Raw genomic sequence first — 22,777 nt, 5'->3', positions numbered from 1 at the left:
TTAAAACCAAAGCTTAATTTGATATTCATCAAATGGATATCCATTTCATTTGTTGGTGACATGATACGCCATACCAAAGAATTCAAAAAAATCAGTGTGACAGGTATATACAGTTGTAAACAAGTTTTAAGCATGTCCTGGACTTCCAAGCCTTTTGTAGGTTAGGAATCAAGAGACGAAAATCCACTATCTCATTCCTGATGAAATAGTAAACGGTTTTTCTAGCATCGCTCGAGTAAAACCAAATCAAAGAAATGAAAAGACACTCTGAAAGCCAAGGGATGACGCTAGTTCCTTGTTTCCACGTACTGTTTCCGATGAACATTTCTTGTTTGCTCCATCTGAAAACTGTTGCTGCTTGCATCTATTTTCTCCAGGAAGTTCTAGCGGTGAGGTAGCTTTTCCCTGCACCAGCAACCCAAAGTCCTTTTCCGGGAACAAAACAGAACACACCGTCTCAGTATTGGTTCTCGAAACTCCTGCAGGGGGATCCAATTTCCTCGTACTGCTGCTGGGACTTCTGGAAACTATAAACTGCTTGGATTTTGCAGTTCCCTTGGTTCCATTAATGGATTCTTCCATCACTCTGGGTTCTGAATCTGGAGTTCTCCAAGTGCCCATCAGGACGTTACTTGGAGCTGCTTTTTCCAACCTGTCGGTAGCATTGTGAAGTTCAGGCTGTTCTTCACAAAATTGTTTCTCTGTAAGGATCAAAGCCTCAAAATCTGTGGTTTTGGGTGTGTCAAACGTCAGAAAATTATTGACTTTCTGATTAGCAGATATTGTTCCTTCATTTGCAGTTCTTGGTCTGTTTTCTTCAATTTCAGGAGCCTGAACACCTTGAAAAGATATCGACATAAAAGGTGAACCGTAAAATTTACATTGAAGATAAAAGATAGCGATGAATAGAAATTGTTCTGGTCAGTACCTGTAAGAGTGTGCTCCTTTAGGACATTAAAGCTTCTCAAGCCTCCGGAGATGAAACCATGTTCATCTATATCTATGACATAATTTTTCTCTTCCACGTTTCTGGGCTGCAGTTCTGAAAGGACCACAGTCTGTCTCGGAATTTTATTGGTATCTTTCTCTCCCAAAACAGAAGTTGCATTCTGAAATCCACTGTCGTATGCTCGTTTTCGTGTAGGGACCGAGGTTTCTGATGTTAAAGACATGGTTTTTGATGCAGCCAACATGGGAAAGTTCTTAGCTTTTCTACGTATGTGGTCGAATATAGTTTTTTCAGTAAGAATTTCACACTCGTTTTGTTCAGCTTCAATAATGAGGGTGCCTAAAGGAAGAATTTAGAAAAACCATAATAAGAACAGTTAAAATGCAGGCTAAAAACCATAACGAAAAGAGTTCGGATGCAGGTAAAGATGTGTTGGAATTGTATCAGAGGAAGTACCTTCGTCCATCTCATCTAGGAGGTTGAAGCTCGGCCTGTAAGCAAATGCATGAATAGTTTTCAGACCTAATTGCGTCGTGGGCATGGACTATAAAAGAAAATTCAAACCAATTTAACTACTAAGAAAAAAACAGCTGCTCACATGGAAGATGTTTCCCATTTGGATTTACTAGGAATTTTCTTCTCTCCAGTTGTAGCTTGAGAGGTGGTGTTGTCATCGTCATCTTCAACCATGTAGATTTCTTTCGGCAGAGTAAAGGTGGTGTATTGCTTATTACTGTTCATGCAGCTCAGGTTTGAAATGCTTTCCCTTGTTATTACAAGTTTTTTATGGACATCTAGACCAACTGCATGAACATCACCTTAGAATAAATTGCATGAATCTGAGAATTAACTCCACTTCATATCAGCTGACATAAAATAACTACTTACTGTATTCTTCAAAGAATAGGTCAGCTTGTATAGTCAGCTTCCCTTCTCTAGGATTTGGCACAAGAACCGTCAAATTGTAGGGGCTGAAATAGACTTGTCAAAATTAGAAATACAATTTAACAAATTGAAAATAGGGAGAGTGATTTGGCCATATCCTGTTTTGTAATGAAAGGGGCACATCCCTGAGCATTATTCAAAACAAAAATTCTATTCAAAAACACATTTTAAAAGACCAAAAGCATCTTTATGTATTGGCATTTTACATAGAAAAGTTTCCTAGTCTTTCTACAAGTGATCTGCCTGGTTTATCAATAATTGGATGTGCCTAAACCAATCCCCAAAAATAAATAAGAAATAAGCAGGAGTTGGAACGAGTTGTCTCTGGTGGATAGAGAAAGAAAAGGCCAAATTATGGTGCTACAGGGGCTCCCTGGAACAACTTCCTTCAAATAGGGTTGCAAAAGGTATCTGTTGGTCCAATTTCCAATCAAATTCAATCTGGTTAAGGATGACCGGATATGATTTGATTCAATGTATATACATGCCTAAGAATATTCCAGAATTCCTATTTCCAAGTAATCCAAATATTAATGAATCAAATTTGGATTTAGGTATATCTGATTCAATCTGATTATCTGATCTGTTTGCAGCCCTACTTTCTTATACTCTTTTCCTCAAGATTCCAAGACACATTAACTGCCTTTGGGCTTGGGCGACCATGTGGTACTTTGTAAATCTCAGCAATGCAATTCAAGTGACTACATTTAGTATCTTGGTAAGTTTGCTTTTAATTATTAAAAAAAAAAAAAAAACTGAAGAATAACAGGACAGGTTGCTGCCGTAGGGAAGAAGAAAGAAAGAAAGACATGGTGCTATGTTATTTCATGAAAATATGGATGCTCCAAAGTCTTGGGATTTCCTAGGCCCTAGTGCTCAGTACATCCTGTCAATGCCCAGGTGGCTACATCAAACCAAAATACTACATTATCATATCAAAATACCTATGTTTAACAGCTTGGAGATGGGACAATAAACCTAATACCATACAAAAGCATCCAATGTCCAAGAAGCAAGCATATCATATTTATTGTTTAGAAAATATAGAAATGCAAATCAGATAGATCAACAAGGATACTGGTTTCCTTACCTGGAAAATTCATCCACTCTGTTGCAGCCAAACAAAATGGAGGCATAAAAATACCAGTACAATAAATAATGGCTTAGTAAATAGTATTACAAGTATAAACTATAGGAAATCTACCATATGCATGATTTTGTATAATAAATTTTAGTGAGTCAGATTTATAGCCCCCACCCCCACCACAGGAAGATCACCTAGCACAAAAGGCAACCCTGTCTTCAATACATGGGATTTTATGGAAAATTGCCCCATGTCCGAAATGATGCAACTAACCAGATCATCCAAATAATTCTACCGGGTTGAGATCTGAACTAGGAAATTGCATGGATTAACAGTGGGACAATGAGGATACAAGACATGTGGTGACTCCTTTGGTTATATTTGCAATATTATTACCAGTATCCCCTTTGTTCTCTATAAAAAAAGTCGATATCACCTTATTTTCTCATGAAAGAGGATGTGGTTGTCTGCCTCTGAACCAACAACCTGCATGCAATCATAATCACTTGTATGTGTTAAAAGAACTGTGTTCAAATGCAAAATGGGGAGACTATCTAGAGTAACCCAATTGTAACTGGGCCACATAAAGAAAATGGCAAGAGATTTCTTGAATGTATACCATATCAGCATAATGCCGCTTAGTTGATGCAATGGCCTGTGATAACCTAGTCAATGTTATTGCTAACTTTGACTTTCCTTGCCTTCGACATTCAATTTTCTCAACCTTCATCTCAACTTTTGGTGGAAGTGTCGAGAGAGACTCCTTTATATGGTTACCAAAGGGATACTTCCGACCGGTGGCAATCTCTATTCTCCTTGGATCAGCCTCTGCCATCGTCTCAAATGAAATAATTCCAATTGAATGTAGTGCCTAGTAGATTTAATGACAAATAAAATCATTTTAGTTCTAAATCTAGGATTTAAGGCATCATGTATTTAAAGGAACATATTCAGAAATCTAAAGAGTCAAACGTTAGGTCCATATCCAGCCCACCCTCTCAAGACCCAGATAGCTGGGTCAACATTGGGTATTGGCCTTTTTTTTCAGAAATATAAACAAAGTATGATAAGGAATGAAATAGAACAAGAACCTTAGCAGTCACCATTCCAATGCCCGGTAATTGTTTCAGCAGGTAAGGACTGTCATCCCAGAGTCTCTGGTGTAGACATTTGGCTAGAAGAGTAGAGTTGATTGTTCCTTTGTAGTTCTTCCTGTAAATGAAATACTCTTTCATACACTTCGCAATTCTGCACCCATTTGAGCATATGGAGTTCATATCCTGTACAATATAGATGAGTTCTGACATTGGTCTCAAGCTTGGATGATAAAATTATGAAGCCACATGGTATCATCCACTAGAAGGAGATAGACCTGGTTGAGGGATATATCATGCACTGAAGGATCACCAGTCAAACAGTCATTTGCTAACACAAATATCTTCTCTTCTCTGCTTTGGATACGCTTTTTCTTTTTGCCATTTTCACCAACAATATGAAAACGAAGACGACCATCTTTATCAGTGTTTATGTCATTCAGAAGCTTTTTTTCATTGCGTCTGAGTTGTATCCCTTCATGTCGCAGTTTATGGGTGCATACATTACATGTCTAGATAAGTTGTAAAATACCAGGATCTGTCATTAGTGGATGGATATACATACAAGCTATCTCCTCAGACCGGCAAATAATGTGAAGTGCATCTTCCATGCTGCAGCTTTCAGGAGCTTCTATAATGTGTTTCATTGTGTCAAATTTCAGATAGTATTTTGTCATCAGCTTTCCAGGTTCTGAAATAGTGAAAACAAAGAATGGAAAAAAGCTCAGATAAAAAATTAATGACATTATTGTAAATCATGAAAATAATGACCATACTATTATAAGCTCAAGATACCTAGCGGCTTCAAGAGAAAACCATATTCATCTGTCCAAATCATTCCATGTCTTGACAGCTCATTAATATTCTTCACACATATCTCTATAAATTTGTATGAAATTAATCAATTTGGAAAAATACAAAAAAAAAAAAAAGAAGCCAAGAACTTTTAAGAGAGTATATAAGGTTACCATGCATGTGCTTCTCTAGACGTTCACTGGGAATCCCTTTCTTAACAGCATAATTCTCAGGGTTCTAATATACAGCAGAGTATAAGATACATGCTTGGACAGGGAAAGAAAACCCATGTGAAATCTTTAAAATGATTCTAATGAACACATGCCTTTTTCATTCTCACATACAAATAGGAATACTTCATCCACTCAATGGCCCGAGTTATGTCAGAGATAGTTAGCTGAACTATTTCTGCAATTAGATGCTCCGTGATACATGATAGCAATCTATTTTGAACACAATAACATTACATCAATGATATTAACATGACACAAAGCCCCAGCCACCAAGCATATCCAGGAAAATAAAGCCAAGGGCATACCGAGATTCTACCATTTCACACCCATTCAAGAGATTCTCATACAAATAAACCTGAAATTAAAAATAAGGATTCATAGAGTGAAGCAAAGGGGTTGTATATAGAAACAATGATTACTTTAAGAAAAATAAGACCAATTTTGAAGAAAATGTCTTAACTACAAAGAATAGAATGAACAAATTACTGTTTCTCTCCTTGTCATGATTATAACCATGCCAGTATCCTCGAATGGTGGGCGACCTGCCCTTCCACACATCTGCAGGTTCCAAATAGTTGATTCACCTTTAAAAGAAGGATTAATTGTGCAAGAATACCAAGGAATGCATGTATATATTTTGTGTATTAGTTCTTAAAGGCTCTTATACATGTTCCATGTATTTTTCAAATCCTATGGAGCAATTCTTTCAATACTTTGTTATTGATGGGCTGTTCCATCTGGCACCTCTGGCCTTTCTGTGATGTTCTGAGGAATGCATTTCCTCCATTAATTCAAATTTTACCATTTCTCAAAATAAAATTATATGCAAGAAATTCCATTCTGACAGTGCTGGACTCCACTTGCATCTATATTCCATTTATACGTTCATGTAAATAACAAAGCACAGACTATATGGAAAAACTAAATATATGAGATGCAGGATACATTACAAAAAGGAATTAACCATAGCTATGAGTTGCTTAGTCAAAGAGAAATGTCATGGAGGAGAGAGATAAAAAGTTAAACTTACATGAATACATTGGACCAAATAATTTTATCTTATTTCCAAATCTTAGGAATGGATATGCAAGGAGTTCCACTATATTCCTAATGCAAGGAAAGAAATCTATTTTAACTGAACCCGAAGACTGTGATATGGCATACCTGTAGTATCATGGACCTATCATACTCCACATAAAGGCCTTTCTCCTTGTTGCTGAACAAGGGAAAAATTTTTTTAGTGTCTAAACATGATGTCACTTATGGTACTCTTTGATCATTATAATTCAGAAGAATCAAACTCCAAATATGAATAGAGATCAACACTTTGACTTACTAGTATTGTGTTGATTTAATGACTACTGTATGTGCTGGTAAGTTTATCCCATGTGCTAGAGTATTTGTAGTGCACAGAATTTGAAGATCACCATTAAGAAAAAGACCTTCAATTAGGTTGCGATCTTTTAAGCAAAGTCCACCATTGTGATAACCAACTGCAACAACAACTAGCTAATAAGAAGAACAACAAGATAAAATATTATAAAGCCCATTTCCAAGTGTTATCAGTAGATACTCCAGGATCAAGCAGCTAGCCTAAGATGACAAAGAAAATTAGATAAAAAGAAAACATGATTGAAAATAGAAAGGACAATATCAAATAGTAAGCCAAGAACATACCACCATAAAGAATACATGATTGAAGTTGCTTGTCACTGCATGCTAGAGAAGCTTCTCTTAGCCTCTCCTGTTGCTCTTTGTATTTTATGAATGGATTTGAATGGCCTAAGTCCATTGCCATCTGAGAGAGACGGAGTGCAGCTTCTTGTGCTCCTTTTCTGGTGGAGCAGAAAATCAAGGCAGATTTTCCTCTTGAGTGTTGCATAAGAATGTCTTCAAACCAAATCTCAGCATCAGATTATTTTCAAACATTTTAAGAAGAAAGTAAGAGAGTGTAAAAAGAGGTAAAAGAGGGAGATTGGATCAACATTACAGTAAGATATGTGATCCCTGCTTACCAAAAATGAAGTTTTGAAGACGCTGAACAATGAACCAAGGGATCATCCAATCAGAATTTCAATTTTCCATTTATGACTAAGAATCTACATAGTACTTGAAAGTAGAAATCAAAGATTTATTTTTGATAAATGAAAATAGGGTTTAAGAGGATCCAAAACACTGAATATAGAAAGCAAAACAAACCAACCTAAGGTAACCAAATACCTTTTCAAATAAGAAGTCATTCTTGGTAGGAGAATAACCTACAAGTTTAATTCACTAAACAAATTAGAGACAAGCACAGCATATATCAATAAATAGAGAAAGCCTAACGCCCTGTTTGGATATACTTTTACAAAGTACTTTTGAAAATATGAAAGTACAAAAAGCACTACATATCATTTAGATTGCATACTTTGTACTTGTGCTTTCATACTTTTTAAAAGCACGAAGTTAGCTTTTATTACTTAATGCTTTTGGCAAAATTGTGCTTCCATTTTCGTGTGAACGGTGGTCACATGTGACCACCCTTAGATAAAACCCCTCGACTGAAGACTCTTCCTTTGACTGCCGTCTTCAAGCCACGGCCCTACCTCCTGCTGTTCAACTTGCTCTGTCGTCACCTATCTCTGATCACCAACCACCAGGAATTGTCGCTGGAAGCACGGTCAATTGTCGCCACTACTACTTCTTTGCTGGAATCGCCATTAACAGCAGAGAACTTGCAGGAAGTAGATAGGTTAATAGGGGGCACCAGAGTGTTGAAAAAGGAAGAGCAAGAGAAACAGCCTGAAGAGGTTTTCAGTCCAAATTCTACTATCAGGACAAGAAGGGCCGAGGAAAACTGAACGGAGTAGATAAAAAAAAGATCATCTGCCAATACCACTTCTGAGTCCCTCAAACCTCTCCTTAGTCTCAGATCCCAAAAGTCCTCAGAGAAACGAAAGGAAGAAATAACTTGAAACTTTTTCAAATAAGGGAATAGATGATTGGTAAACCATCCTTGATGGGAGAGTCCCCAGTCCAAGTGTCCTCCCAAAAGAGTACCTTATTACTTAGGCAAGCATCATACCTTATGAAAGGTGAGAAAACAGGCAGTACACCAACAATGTCTTTCCATGGGGAAGAGCGAGAAGCCCTTGGGAAATCTCCACAACCATTTGCCCAACAATGTTGTGCTTCTTAATCTATACTGCCAATCTTCGATCCCTCTTTGTCTTTCTTTCTAGACACCACTTCCCACTTTACCCTATGATCCTTTTTAGAATCACCAGGTTCCCAAAGAAAATCTCTTTCAATCTGGTCCACAATCTTAACAGGCATTTTGAAGGTAGACAAAAAGTACACAAGCAGGTTTGTTAGTTGTTATGCAGGAAAGAAGAATGAAAGAAGAGAGAAAAGAGACAGAAGAAGAGAGAAGAGAGAACTGAGAGCAAAAAGATTACCGTTGGCGGCGCAGCTTTTTAATATATATACTAGGGCGACAACAACTAAAATAAAAAAGGAGCAAAAGTACAATAGTACCCCTGCAGTACTATACATAGGAAAAAATAACAGCTGTTAACACTCCCCCTCAAGTTGGGACATAGATGTCAATCATGCCCAACTTGTCACATAAATCATGATGTCTTGAGTGGTGTAGTCATTTTGTAAAGATGTCTGCAAGTTGATCCTTAGAGCTGACATAGGGAGTACACACTTCCCCTTTGATAACTTTCTCTTTGATAAAATGCTTGTCGACTTCGATGTGTTTAGTTCTATTATGTAGCACAGAGTTAGCAGCAATGTTTATGGCCGCTTTGTTATCACTGAATAGAGTCATAGGTCTGTCCACTGGAAAACCCAACTCACTCAACAGATTCTTTATCCACATAATTTCAGCCAATCCATGAGTCATTGCTCGATATTCAGCTTCAAAACTAGATCTAGCCACCACACTTTGCTTTTTGCTTCTCTAGGTAACTAGATTTCCTCCTATGAAGGTACAATAGCCACTAGTTGACTTTCTGTCATTCAGGGATCCTGCCCAATCTGCATCAGTATACACTTCAACTTTCAAGTGCTCGTGCCTTTGAAACAACAAGCCAGCACTTAGAAACCTTTTAAGGTATCGGAGGATTCTTTTTGTTGCTTCAAGATGAGTGGTCATAGGGGCATGCATGAACTGGCTAAGGACACCAACTGCATAAGCAATGTCTGGGCAGGTCATAGAAAGATATAACAATCTCCCTATAAGTCTCTGAAACTGTTTCACATCCTCAATAGGTTCACCTTGGCTGTCACCTAATTTATGGTTAGGATCAATGGGGGAATCAACTGGCTTCACTCCCATTTTTCCTGTATCCTGGAGTAAATCTAGGACATACTTCCTTTGGGAAATGAAGATACCCATTTTTGAGCGGGCAACTTCAATTCCCAAGAAGTATCTTAAAGGACCTAGATCCTTTACTTCAAACTGTGTGGCAAGAAAACTCTTCAACTTTTGGATTTCATCCTTCCAGTCGCCAGTGATAATTATATCATCAACATATACAATCAAAGCAGCAATTTTACCTTCTCCTCTTTTCACAAACAATGTGTGATCAGATTAACATTGCTTGTATCCTTTCTGCTGAACCGCTACATGGAATCTGCTGAACCAGACTCTCGGTGATTGTTTCAGCTCGTATAAAGACTTCTTCAACCTGCACACCTTTTGTTCATTGCCTTGAGCCTGAAAACCATGGGGTTGTATCATGTAAACTTCCTCTTCGAGGTCACCATTCAAGAAGGCATTCTTGATATCAAGCTGATGTAGATCCCAATCAAGGTTAGCAACAAGAGAGAATAAAACTCTAATGGAGTTCATCTTGGCAACGGGTGCAAAAGTCTCTGCATAATCAACTCTGTACACTTGTGTAAACCCCTTTGCCACTAAACGAGCTTTATACCTCTCCACCGTGCCATCAGCCCTATGTTTGACTGTGAACACCCATTTACATCCAACTGGATCCTTTCCCTTAGGAAGATCTACAAGTTCCCATGTGCCATTTTTATGAAGGGCATTAATTTCTTCCTTTATAGCATCTGTCCATTAAAATACTGAAAGAGCTTCTGCCACATTCTTAAGGATAGGGACACTGTCATTGGATGTGAGAAAGGCTCGAAAAGAGGGTGAAATGTTTTCATAGGAAACAAAGTGGGACATGGGGTGTTTAGTGGTGCACGATCTAACACTTTTCCTGTGAGCAATAGGAAGGTCAAGGTCATTAGGAACAGAAGTATCAATTGTAATGGGGTCAGGGACATCAATGGGAACCAAGATACCTGAGTGAGTATGATCCACCCCCGAAGAGTTTAATGGCACTGGAGGTACAGCTTCTGGATTCTCCACAGCTCTTGAATTTGGTTGGCCTTTGTGACGACGGAAGAAGACACGAAAAGGAGGAGGATCAAGAAGAGGAGGGAGTCGAACCAGTTTCTCCTCATTCCTACTCTCCCCATGAGGAGAAACAAGGAAAAAATGCTCATTCTCAAAGAAAGAGACATCCATGGAAACATAAAATTTTTGAGAAATATGATAAAAACGGTATCCCTTCTGAGTGAAGGAGTACCCCAGGAATATGCAAGGAATAGCACGAGGATCCAATTTCCCACGAGTGGGGGACAAATTTTGGACAAAGCAACGACACCCAAACACACGAGGAGGAATGGGAAGAAGGGGGGCCTTAGGAAAGAGAAGTTGATGTGGGGCTTTGCACTCTAACCAACGAGAGGGCATACGGTTGATGAGGTAGGTAGCACAAAGGACAACCTCAAGCCAAAAGCATTTTGGGGCATTCATATGGAGTAGTAAACCCCAAGCCACTTCAAGGAGGTGTCAGTTCTTTCTTTCAGCAACACCATTTTGTTGTGTTGTTCGGGCACAAGAGCTACGATGAAGTGAACCACGTGACGCAAAAAATTCCGTAAAATCACTATGAAAATACTCTTTGGCATTATCTGACTGAAAAATTTGGATTTCAGTTTGAAATTGGGTGAAGACCATCCGCTGAAAATCTTGAATAACTTTTGGTACTTCATCCCTGGTTCGCATGGGATATACCCATGTATATCTAGAATAATCATCAATAATGGTAATAAAATACTTGTAACCACTCTCAGATGGTAAAGTAATAGGGCCCCACACATCTGAATGAACAATGTGAAAAGGAAATTCAGATTTATTTTTTTTTTTTTTAAATGAGTTCTACACTTCTTACTCAATTGACAAGTTTGACAAGAGAAATCTGAAACGGACACTGACTTGAACAATTCTGAAAACACCACTTTCAAAGACTCAAAAGATAAATGACCAAGACGACAATGCCATAAATAAACTTGACTCTTACAGGACTGACTCTTAGACTCTGTGACTTGAAGACCAGCCTTATTCTCCAGCATGTAAAGTCCATCAACCATACATCATCTACCAATCGTCCTCCCCGAGGCCAGATCCTGGATCACACAATAAGGGAAAAAGGTCACTAAGCAGTTTAAGGAATTAGCAATACTACTAACAGAGAACAAATTAATGGAAAATTTCGGAACATGTAAAACATCAGAGAGGGTAAGGCCGAGAGGGAGAGAAATGGTTCCTTGACCAGATATGGTAGTATATGATCCATCAGCTAGTCTCACCTTGTCTCTTCCAGAAAGAAGGTGATAGGTTTGAAAGTAAAAGGATGTACCAGTCATGTGTTTTGACGCTCCAAAATCAATGATCCAGGGAGTGTCAGGGTTATGAGAAGCAACATGGAAAGCTATGGAAGAGTTACCTAATGTATACGCAAATGAATTTGAGGGAGGAGCATCCATCTGACGAATTGTTCTACCATAGAGCTCTAAATGGTCACGGAAGAAATTTATAATATTCTCCCTTGGGTCAGATCCAGATGAATGTGTTTGAGTCACAGTATGAATGGGGGGGTTGATTCTCTTGAGTAGCCATGTTTGCCATAGTGTGTTTGCTTGTACCTTGCTGTCCTGACTTTTTATTCATATCTGAACTTTGCTTCTTATTCAGATCTTGAGCTCATTTCGGCTTTCCATGAAGATCCCAGCATGTGTCTCGGTTGTGTCGGGGTTTCTGGCAATGAGTACACCACAATTTGTCCTTGTCATCCATCTTTTTCTGAAGATCTCCCTTCCTAGAAGTATTTCCCCCACCGGTAGTAACACTCCCTTTCGCTGCCAACACAATTGCATCTCCTCCAAAACTGTTCATCAAATTCCTTCTGCTTTCTTCTGATTGTACAAGAGCATAAACTTCCTGAATTGATGGAAGATCCTTGCTACCTAGGAACTGGACTCTAATATATTCATATGTAGGGTTTAAACCATGTAAGAAAGCAAACACTCTCTGTTGGGAGACAAGTTTTTTGTACAGTTTTGCATCTTCATCACACTTCCAATCCACACTCTGATAATGATCTAACTTCTTCCAGACAGAGGTCAAGTCTAAGTAGTACACAAATAGACACCTCTCCCCCTGTTTACAAGTAGACGATTCTGCCTGTAGTTGGTAGATTTTTGCATAGTGTCATAGTTCCGAATATGTTGATTTTGCTTGTTCCCAAATCTCATTTGTCGTTTCAGCCCGCATGAAATTCCTTCTTATTTGAGGTTGCATAGAAACTAAAAGCCAAGACATGACCATGCTGTTTTCCTGGTTCCATCTGTCATATTCAGCACTCCCAGAATGTGGTTCTTTGATTCTCCCATTAATACAACCTATCTTTCCCCTTGCAGTGATGTACAGCTCGATCCCTCTTGATCACTCTAAATAATTTAAACCATCAAGAGGGATAACAGCCATGGGAAAGGATAGGTCCACACCCCCACTCATTCCATTCAGCATTGAGGAAACATGGATGTAGCAGAATCTTCACCAGTCATGATTTCAGATTCAAAAACAACTCTTAAATGAAGTACACAGCCTTAAAGTGTTGTTACAGGTGCTGTTACAGCACTAACAGGTCATCCCTTGACTTAATAGTTCAACACTAGTGTTGCCACAGTGCATACAGGTCATCTCTTGACATACGCATCAACAGGACTACTGTTACAGCAGGTACTGGTCACTTTCTGACCTTCAATTCACCATAAAAGCTGTTGTTACAGCACACAAGAGGTACTGGTCACTTTCTGACCCACAGTTCACCACAAAAGCTGCTGTTGTAGCACACAAAAAAGGTCCTCACGACCTACAGTTTCGCAAGGATCAGTCAACCCCACAAAAAAGGAAAGAAAGAGGTGCTAATCACCTCACATCCAATCGGCAGACCTAGTACAGGTTCTGCCCTGGCACACGACCAGAAAAAAAAGGTAGGAGAGAAAGGTTACTTCAATGTGTGAGATCTTCAATCAGCCGAAAAGCAGATGAGGGCGGCAGATCTGCTCGACTTCTCTTTTCAGATCTGGTTGTCCTGCTCTGATACCATATTATGCAGGAGAGAAGAATGAAAGAAGAGAGAAAAGAGAGAGAAGAAGAGAGAACTGAAAACAAAAAGATTACTGTTGGCGGTGCAGGTTTTTAATATATATATACTAGGGCAACAACAACTAAAATAAAAAAGGAGCAAAAGTACAATAGTACCCCTGTGGTACTATACATAGGAAAAAATAACAGCTGTTAACATTAGTATTGACTTAATTAAAGTGATTTTACCCCCTGAAGAAATGTAGTTTCTTTTCCATCCTGCTAACCTCTTAGAGATTCTCTCCATCATTGTGTACCAAAAACTTTCTAACCTCAGGTTCCCCCCAATGGTAAACCTACGTATTTTAGGGGCCAGTCACTTACCTCACAACCTAGAGATCTAGCTAAAAATGCCACCTTTGCTTATTGTTTATTAACTCCAGCTACACAACTTTTGTTCCAATTTACACTCAAGTTGAAGACCTTTTCAAAGTTCTCTACTAGAAACTTTAGGTTTTCCATCTCCTCTGGGTTTCCTTCACAAAATAGGATCAAATCATCAACAAATTGAAGGTGGGTAAAAATTATTACCTCCCTCCATACTCTCCACCCTCTAACCAAGTTTATAGCATCAACTATAGAGATTTGAACACTCAAAACATCCACTATTAGAGTGAAAAGGAAAGGGGAGAGAGGGTCCTCTTGTCTTAGTCCTCTCTTTGTAGGGAAAAAAATCCCTGGCTACCCCATTAACCAAGCTGGGGTAGTGGCAAGAAGAGATACAACCCTTAACCCAATTACACCACCTCTCTCCAAATCCTCTAACTCTCAACACTTAAAGCAAAAATCCCCAATCCACCAAATCATAGGCCTTTTCCAAGTCTAGTTTGCAAATTAACCCCTTTTCTCTGTGTCTTTTTTCTATGATCCACACATTCATTGGCAATAAGGATCTAATCAATAATTTGTCTTCCTGACACAAACGCTCCTTGGTTTGGAGAAATCACAGATTGTAGCACCTTTTTTATTCTCTCTGCTAAAACCTTTGAGATTACCTTATACATACTACCACTTAGGCTTATGGGCCTAAAATCCTTCGGGTGACTTGCATTTGCCTTTTTAGGAATCAAAGCTATAATAGCAACATTGGCTCCTGAATTGATCTTACCTCTCTCAAAGAATTTAGAGAAAACCTCCATTAAGTCACCACCTATAATGTCCCATCAATCTTGGTAAAAGGCCACTGTGAATCCATTTGGGCCTGGGGCTTTAGATCTTTCCATTGAAAACACAGCATTTTGTATTGCTTGGGTCTCAAAATTCTTTTTCTAGCTCAGCCATCAGATCTTTGCATTCCAATTGCCAATCAAAATCAGGAATATCTTCTCTCTCTCTTCTTGGGCTATCATATATGGATTTAAAATGATCCACAAAGGCTCTTGCTATTTCCTCCTTTCCTGTTATAACTATGCACTCTACCTATTCGATCTCTGATTTGAAAGGAACCCACTTCATGTGTTTAATGGATTCCTTGATGGAGCTCTGTCAACGAACTGTTATTTCCCTGCTTTTTGACATTCCCATTACTGACTTAACAACTGAATCACATGATTGTGGTTTAACCAAATAGGAAATGGTTCTTAGTTCTGTTCTGGAAAGTATACAATTTTTTTTACCCAAATGGTTTTCAAAGCAAAAATACCAAAGTAAAAGAATTTTATGTACCTTGTACTTTAGTACTATTAAAAGTACAAAACTAGAAGTCTACCCAAACATAGCCGATGTTTGTATAGTACTATCAATAAGAATTTCAAGAGGGAAGAAACTAATAAAAGAAAGAAAAGGTAATTCCGTTTTAATTTTATCCTCATGATCGTTCATTTAAATTTAAATTAGAGCAGTGGTAAATAGTTTTCAAAAGGCAGCAAGGTTCAGCCGTTCAGGAAAATAATTCATTTAAACAAGGGAAAAAGGATCTCATACTGTAGTTGGTTGTCATGTCACATCAAAAGTCTGCCCACTAAATTAGGAGGAAGAAAGTACTGCAACTACAAAATTTACTTTTTTGTTACATCAAACTTTGAAATTAAATGATGTTGTAATAAATTCATATCAAAATCTAACAGAAATTGTGGATTTGGGTTTCAACAAATTGTCACAAAGAAATCATGGGGAAAGAACTGTAAGTACCTGATGGTTTTGAAATTCTCAATGCCTAGAAGAGAAAACATGTGAGATAGACTGCCCTATGGAATATGGAGTCTACTTAGCCCTAGTTGTGTTGAAAATAACAAATGAACAAATGAAGAACTAATATGAACAAACCAATACAAATGAGTAGTGGTTTTATTTTTTCAGTTTCAGCCGAGACAAAAATCATTTTTCCAGTTAATCTATAAAGTGCATAACCTGGATATAAGATGAGTAATAGTTTAATAGTTCATCATGCCTGCCCATCAAATACATTTCAGACCTTGAGGGGTTAACATGAGGGATTTCAGATGAGGCTGCAACTGGAGTCTTTTTCCTTGATCCCAGTTGTGAGGTTCACACACCCTCTGGCACACTTCTTAGAACTAACTATAATTTTTTTCTTATCATTGTAGCTTGTTGCAAATTATTAGTATAATGGAGCAACACCGCTAAGCAGAAGCAAATTCTTTAGGAAGGAAAAGTAGAGGTTCTATGCATACCAAATACTTTGGTAGTCAATTTAACAGGCCTCATTTCTTCTCCAAATCTGCAAAGAGGTGTTAGAAGGATAAAATAAAAATTAAATGGGCTCTGCAGTGAAGAACCAAGAATTGTGATTAGTCAGCATGACAACATCAAGATCAAAGAGTACCTTTTGATCCCATGCACTGGAACCATAAGCCATTCAGCTGCAGAGATCAATATGGGGCAAGAAACACTCAAAATGTATGAAGTTTTGATTATTTCAGATGAAGTAATACAATAGACCTCATGCTATTTTTGTTACAAACACTTAAATTTTACCGAATATAAAATTTACCAAGGTCTTCAATATTTGGGATAGTGGCAGAAACAGCAAGGAAGCGAACATGGGCCAAAGGACTTGATTTCATTTCGGGGTTGCATGCAAGCATCTTTATTCTACTAACAATTGCTTCCAAAGCAGCACCACGTGTGTCACTTAACAAGTGAACTTCATCAATAAGCACAAGTGCTATATCACTGAAAAAGCTCAAGCCACCATCTCTTATACGGTACCGGGTCACTGCATCAAACTTCTGTGCAAATGATAAGCCATGCTGTAGCAGGACATAAAATTCAAGCAGATGACAAGTTAGTAAAAAAGGGCAAAATCCCCAATTATTTACCTCAGGAGTAGTTAGAATAATATCTGCTTCTTGTATATTTCTTATGTTATAAGAATCGCTGTCACCTGTAAGCTCCAAACAATTGACCCCCCATGAACCAAGCTTCTGGTTCCAATCCCGGAGCTTCTCTTGTACCAAGGCCTTTGATGGAGCTATATAGATCTTTTTTTGCAACATTCAAGCAAATGAAAGAAGGTGTCAGTTTTTGTAAGGGAATATATTTTACCAATGAAATAAAATACCAGGCAGAAAGGCATAGATTTCCCCTCAAGCATGCACGTTCAAAGACTCAAGATGTAAACTGTTCTATGTCAATTAGAAGGTACTAAATGCTAATCAAGATCGGTTATCAACACCAAAACTGAGATTTAGAGTTACCTTGAGAACATTTAGTTTAGACATGATCAGAATCAATAGAATAAAATATCAAGAACTTTTAAATGAAAAACTAAACTGAAAAAGGGCTTGATTATGGACGTTTGAGTCTTAAGGAATCTAGAGGTAGTTAACGTACTGTTTTGAGAGTTCCCTTTATATGAATGAACTCTCCTTCCTTTGAGAGGAACTTTGAGAGAAGCCTCAAAATGCACAGTTCAAATAAGACCGTTTTACCACTACCAGTTGGTGCTGAAATGACCATGTTTATGTCAGAGAGATAACTTCCAGAGAAGCACTCACTCTGCAATGAATTAAAATATCTGCATGCAGAAGAAACAAACCCATATTAATTCAAACATTTGAATCTCTGTGAATTTCAATTCAACATGAGCATCTTGCATTTGCAGTAACCATTTGTTATCATAATGCAGCTGCAATGCTTCTCAATATCACCACATCTAAGAATGATGCCATATCAGTTCAAATTCAAGCCAAAATGAAATACATAGAATATTAATATTTTAAAGCTGGAACTGATGTTTTGCCAGAGCCAAGTTAGCAATTAAATTCTTACATAGTTATCATCTATTTAGCTTACACCATTAGCTATATATAATTGGTACTGACAAGAATACAAAGGACAAAAACCACATTTCAATTGGACAAATAATGCCATAGAAGTCTAAAGGGATCAGAATACGAAGGCGCTTCCTTGTGTTATAAAGTTTGGGCCCACCATAGATTTGGTTTCAAAGAAAATGCACCTAACCTATGTTATTTGAAATAAAAAGATTATTCAATTTTTATTATTATGCAGGAAATTCCCTAAAGTCCAAATACACATTTGCAAATGATTTTCAGAAAACAATACATGACCAAGATAACAGATTATTTGTATGATCCAATGTCAAGGTGATAAAATACAATTGATTGGGAATAGCACCTGAAACTAAAAGTTGAACGAAAAGGTGCAGGCAAATCTGACACAGACTTTAGATCATATGAATGAATAGTTGAGCTCATCTCTTGTAAGACTGATGTTAACAAAAGACTAAATGAAGATCACTTTCACCAACCTAAACAAAAGAGAATAGCAAAGTTAAGTTCTGCTTTCAGACAGCTGCTACATCAAAATGATTTGCATATAACAAGAACAAAAATTATTCTAAGATACAAAAGTGGCCTATGGGCATTCAGATGAAAGCTAGCATTATTCATTGTTATAAATCATGAATAGAGTATCCACGTAGAACTTGTTTTCTTCATAATCTCAAATAAATTAAAGCTGCATGTATTATTACCAAAATAAACAAATAAATAAAGTTGCACCAGATTATGAAATGTGTTTCTATTTTCTCATCCATCATAATGCAAAATTGTACATAAGAAATTGACAAGCAAAAAAGAAAAGTATCAAAAGTTGACTGGTAATATTTAGTTTTTCAATTTTCTGGATAGACTAAATCACTGAATTGAGACCTGGAAATTCCAATCTAACAGTACAAAACCTCAATCATTGCCACGTGGAGAGCACTTATTTTCAGATGCATAAAAAATTTTCAATTTGTATCTTAAAAAGCAGTAAAGCATGACAAGCTTGCAATTTTGTCCACTGTTTAAAATTTCAATGGAATCAACTTAAGGCTTCCAAATTTGCAGTATATACATGAAAATACCGATGCATATGTAGCAAGCCTTCCTCTCTTACATCTAAACGAAACAAAATATCAAAATTCATGAAATGTCAAAAGAAATCAGTCCATCTTCTACAGATTCAAATATTTTCTTTAGAAGATTTAAAAAAAAAAAAAAAGAGTACCAGGATCCCGAAAATGAAATAGAATGCGAAGTTCATCTCTTCTACGCATTGTTAAGAAGAGGACCAGTAGAATTTTGTCCACTGTTTAAAATTTCAATGGAATCAACTTAAGGCTTCCAGATTTGCCGTATACACATGAAAATACCAATGCATATGTAGCAAGTGTTCCTCTCTTACATCTAAATGAAACAAAATATCAAAATTCATGAAATGCCAAAAGAAATCAGTCCATCTTCTATTGACTCAAAGATTTTCTTTAGAAGATTAAAAAAAAAAAAAAAAGGAGTACCAGAATCCCAAAAATGAAATAGAATGCGAAGTTCATCTCTTGTACGCATTGTTAAGAAGAGGACCAGTAGAAAGAAAAAACAATTCTGAGTTTCTTTCAAATTAAGCAACAACAATTCACCGATCTGAGTTTGTTAAGCAATCGGCAAATGCTTAGAAACAGAAATCCACACGTTCGACCATAATAAATCAAAATAAGTTCGGCGACACCATGAACACAATCGAGTTCGAAGCAGGAACTCACACATTCGACCATAATAACCAAAACGATACCGACAAACGGATAAACAAATTAACAAAATCGCCAAGTTCAATCTTCAATTCCTCCAACGAAAATGCAATAAAAGCAGGCAGGGATGAATCGATTGATAATCCTGACAGGTGAACGCTACTTGAATCAATAGATCCAGAAGAAAAAGAAAAGTAAAGCAAATTTAAAAAAAAAAAAAAAAAAGAAGGATGGAAGTGCAACATGGAGAGAAACCGCAGTACCTAAACCCGTAGGAAGCACAAGCTTTGCAGTTAGAACAGAGAAGTAGAGCAACATCCGCACCTTATTTATACTGTCAGTAACGTGTGGTCGAAGCGGTGATGAATAATGAATCGTTCTTTGGCGGGAGATTCTTTAACATGGCACCAGCAGACGTGGCGGACTATTCTATTTATACTGTGTCATCAAGATATCCTGTTTTTGTTAAAAGATATTACAGCTCTGTGCAGTGTGCAGAGACAGGTTTAGCACCTCGTGAGGCTAATACTGCTGCTCACAAGTTGGGTAGGCGTGGACTTAGCTAGTTAGCTTGGCTTTGGGCTTTGGCAATGGATGATTGTTTTCCTTTGTACTTTTGGATATAGTAGTGGGTGATCGGGTCGCTGGCCCCTCTTTAGGCTTAATTTCTTTCCCTTGTTTTTCCTTCCTTTAGTTTTTAGTCTCCTCTGTTTTTCTGTGTTTGTGTTGCTGTTTGTTGTTCTACCAAAAAATAGACGTGGCAGACGAAGTTACGCATGGCTAAAAGTTCTATGCTGCTGAAAATACATGATACCATAATAACTTTGATCTCCTACCCATATCTCTACACACGCCAAACTTCATGCTCGTATTGAAAATATTTCCCACATTCTTACTCACAAACTCTTCCCACATCCATGCGCTTAGTATTATAAATGTTTTAAATCAGAGATCCTTTGATCGCCCCCCATCGCTGTGGTCTTTGTCACAGGAATTATACTCTCTGGGAAGCTTTATCTGTTAAATTCGATATTGTTAGCAGATCTGTGAATGGCGTAGCCTTACACTGGGACTCAAGAGGCGTACTTGTGTGCTTTACTTCATGCAGAGATACTCAATGCATGGTTGTAAAAAACTGTTAGAAGGATGCGGGCTCAGGTTTGCATGCCCTGATGAAAGCCGATCTCCCTCAAGAGGAAGGTTGGGCTACTATGCATAATGGAGGAATCCCCTGGTCCCTCTTCCGTCTAATTGTTTGATCCAGCTGTGTTGTGAAGCCTCCTTAGTTTATTAGTTTTCCTTTTTTCTGTTCTGTTGTTATTTCTGCTGTGTCTTGTCTGTTTTCTTTAGGGGTGTTCATTTTGGTTCGGTTCCGAAATATAACTTAACTGATATATCGAATTTAAATCGGTCTGGTTCGGTTTTAATTCTGTTAACACATCAAGTTAAAATATAAATATAGTTTATATTTATATTAATGATTGTTATTAAAATATAACAACATTTATAATTAAAATATATATTATATATTATTATTAATATAAATAGTATTGTTAATATATATATTTATATATATATATATATTATTGCTAATATTAATATGAATATTTATAATTAAAATGTAAATATATGTGTATATTTGGTTAATTTGGTTTTCGGGTTGCATTCTTTTCTCAAACCAAACCAAAAATAAAAAAACAAGAATTTTAGAATCTTAAAAGTGAACCAAACTGAAATTTGAATTGAGTAAATAGCTATATAGGTGGGCATTTATGTATTTTGGTATTGGGTGGAGAAAGAATGACACAAATACCCCCCAACAACTATATAACAACTAGTTTGAGGGCATTTTTGGTAAAGTGATAAATAACTTTACAATGACCAAAATACTCCTCCTAACAACTAAAAGACGCTAGGTTTTAGGGTATTTTGGGTAATTTAATTATTTTCAATTCCTATAAATAACTCTATCCTCCACCATTCTCATCAAATCAATTCAACAATTCTTTGAATCTCTTCTCTTGTTCTCATACTCTCTCAAGTCTTAATCTCCCAATCTCTCATACATTATTTGATTATCTAATTCTTAACTTCATTGAAGTTTCAATAAGAAGAATGCTTGCTTAACAAATCAAATATCTCAAGTTAGCAATTTGGGAGGCTTTGACTCTTGGAATTGAAAGTCTTCAACCATTGAAATCAAGCTAAAATTCCGAACTAGCAATCCGGGTAAGTGTAATTAAATTAATTTTTATATTTTTAGAATAAAAAAATGATTGGCTTCTCCCAAAACCAATTCGCCAATGCATTCAATGTTGACGATATTCAATCGCAGCATTGTAGTGTTAACACCGATATGGATGCTATTGATATTGATGAAACTTCCACCCCTAGTATTGAAATTATGAGAAAGAAAAAGAATGCCACTAAGTTGATTAGCCAAGTTTGTAAAATATTTAAAGTATAAGAGGTTCAAGGGAAGGGAAAAAAGAATTGTTTTCTAAAAATTTATAAAAGACTTTACCTATTGTAGCAAGGGTGGTACTGGGCATTTGGGTAGACATTTGCTCACCCATGAGGAAGAAGAAGAATAAGGGAGAGAAACAATGCAAATACAAATTGGAGGGGGGGTTAGTACTTTTAAATATTCTCAATAAAAAATGAGGCAATAATTAACAAAATACATTGTGCATGCTGAAGATACTAAACTTGAAAAATGATTATGTAATTCAGTAAATCCATAATTTAAAAAAGTTTATAGGAATACTATTAGATCATATGCTTTAAAAATTTGTTATTCATATAAATAAAATTTAATTTATATGTTATAAAATTTTAATTCTAAAATGAAATTACTTATAATATTTGGACTTCTAAATTTAGCATAAGTTATATTTGTGTTACCGATCATTTTATTGATGAAAATTAGATTTTAAATAAAAGAATTTTAAGTTTTACTAGGCTTAAATGGCTAGATGTTGGCCCAGCTATTGCTACAAGTATTTTTAAATACTTTGCATGCTTATGGAATTGACAATAAATTATTTTATATTGGTTTTGATAATGATAGTAATAATGATTTAGCAACAAATATTTTAAAAACTCAATTAAAATCATGTTTAAATGGTAAACTATTTCATATCAGATGTGCATGTCACATCTTAAATTTATATATTCATGATGCTTTA

The 22,777-nt window shown here is 36.8% G+C and overlaps 1 protein-coding gene across 7 annotated transcripts; it reads right to left on the bottom strand.

The window, feature by feature from the left end:
- On the bottom strand, positions 1–20,770 carry RCK (DNA helicase ROCK-N-ROLLERS). Of its 7 annotated transcripts, none has more exons than XM_088974590.1 (28): positions 19,853–20,770; positions 18,197–18,329; positions 17,390–17,573; positions 16,876–17,037; positions 16,548–16,785; positions 16,380–16,416; positions 16,228–16,274; positions 7,321–7,358; positions 7,116–7,137; positions 6,778–6,990; positions 6,437–6,593; positions 6,265–6,316; positions 5,587–5,658; positions 5,406–5,455; positions 5,193–5,310; positions 5,041–5,104; positions 4,868–4,951; positions 4,638–4,763; positions 4,351–4,547; positions 4,070–4,258; positions 3,598–3,849; positions 3,415–3,464; positions 2,985–3,002; positions 1,838–1,920; positions 1,548–1,752; positions 1,406–1,440; positions 929–1,288; positions 1–831 (listed from the first exon to the last, which is right to left on the bottom strand). In XM_088974590.1, exons 2-28 carry the CDS (start codon positions 18,274–18,276, stop codon positions 824–826), a joined length of 3,141 nt encoding a protein of 1,046 aa, XP_088830716.1. In that variant the 5' UTR covers positions 18,277–18,329; positions 19,853–20,770; the 3' UTR covers positions 1–823. The 7 variants fall into 7 exon arrangements, with proteins under 7 accessions (XP_088830716.1, XP_088830710.1, XP_088830711.1 ...); XM_088974584.1 differs by having other exon boundaries at positions 1–839; positions 19,853–20,766; XM_088974585.1 differs by having other exon boundaries at positions 1–839; positions 19,914–20,766.
- Positions 20,771–22,777: the final 2,007 nt, after the last annotated feature.

Source organism: Nelumbo lutea, chromosome 3 (genome assembly GCF_056320005.1).
Source record: "Nelumbo lutea isolate HS-2025 chromosome 3, American lotus-T2T, whole genome shotgun sequence".
Classification (NCBI taxonomy): Eukaryota; Viridiplantae; Streptophyta; class Magnoliopsida; order Proteales; family Nelumbonaceae; genus Nelumbo; species Nelumbo lutea.
The sequence above is the reverse complement of the archived record's forward strand: the minus strand, read 5'-3'. Positions and strand labels throughout refer to the sequence as shown.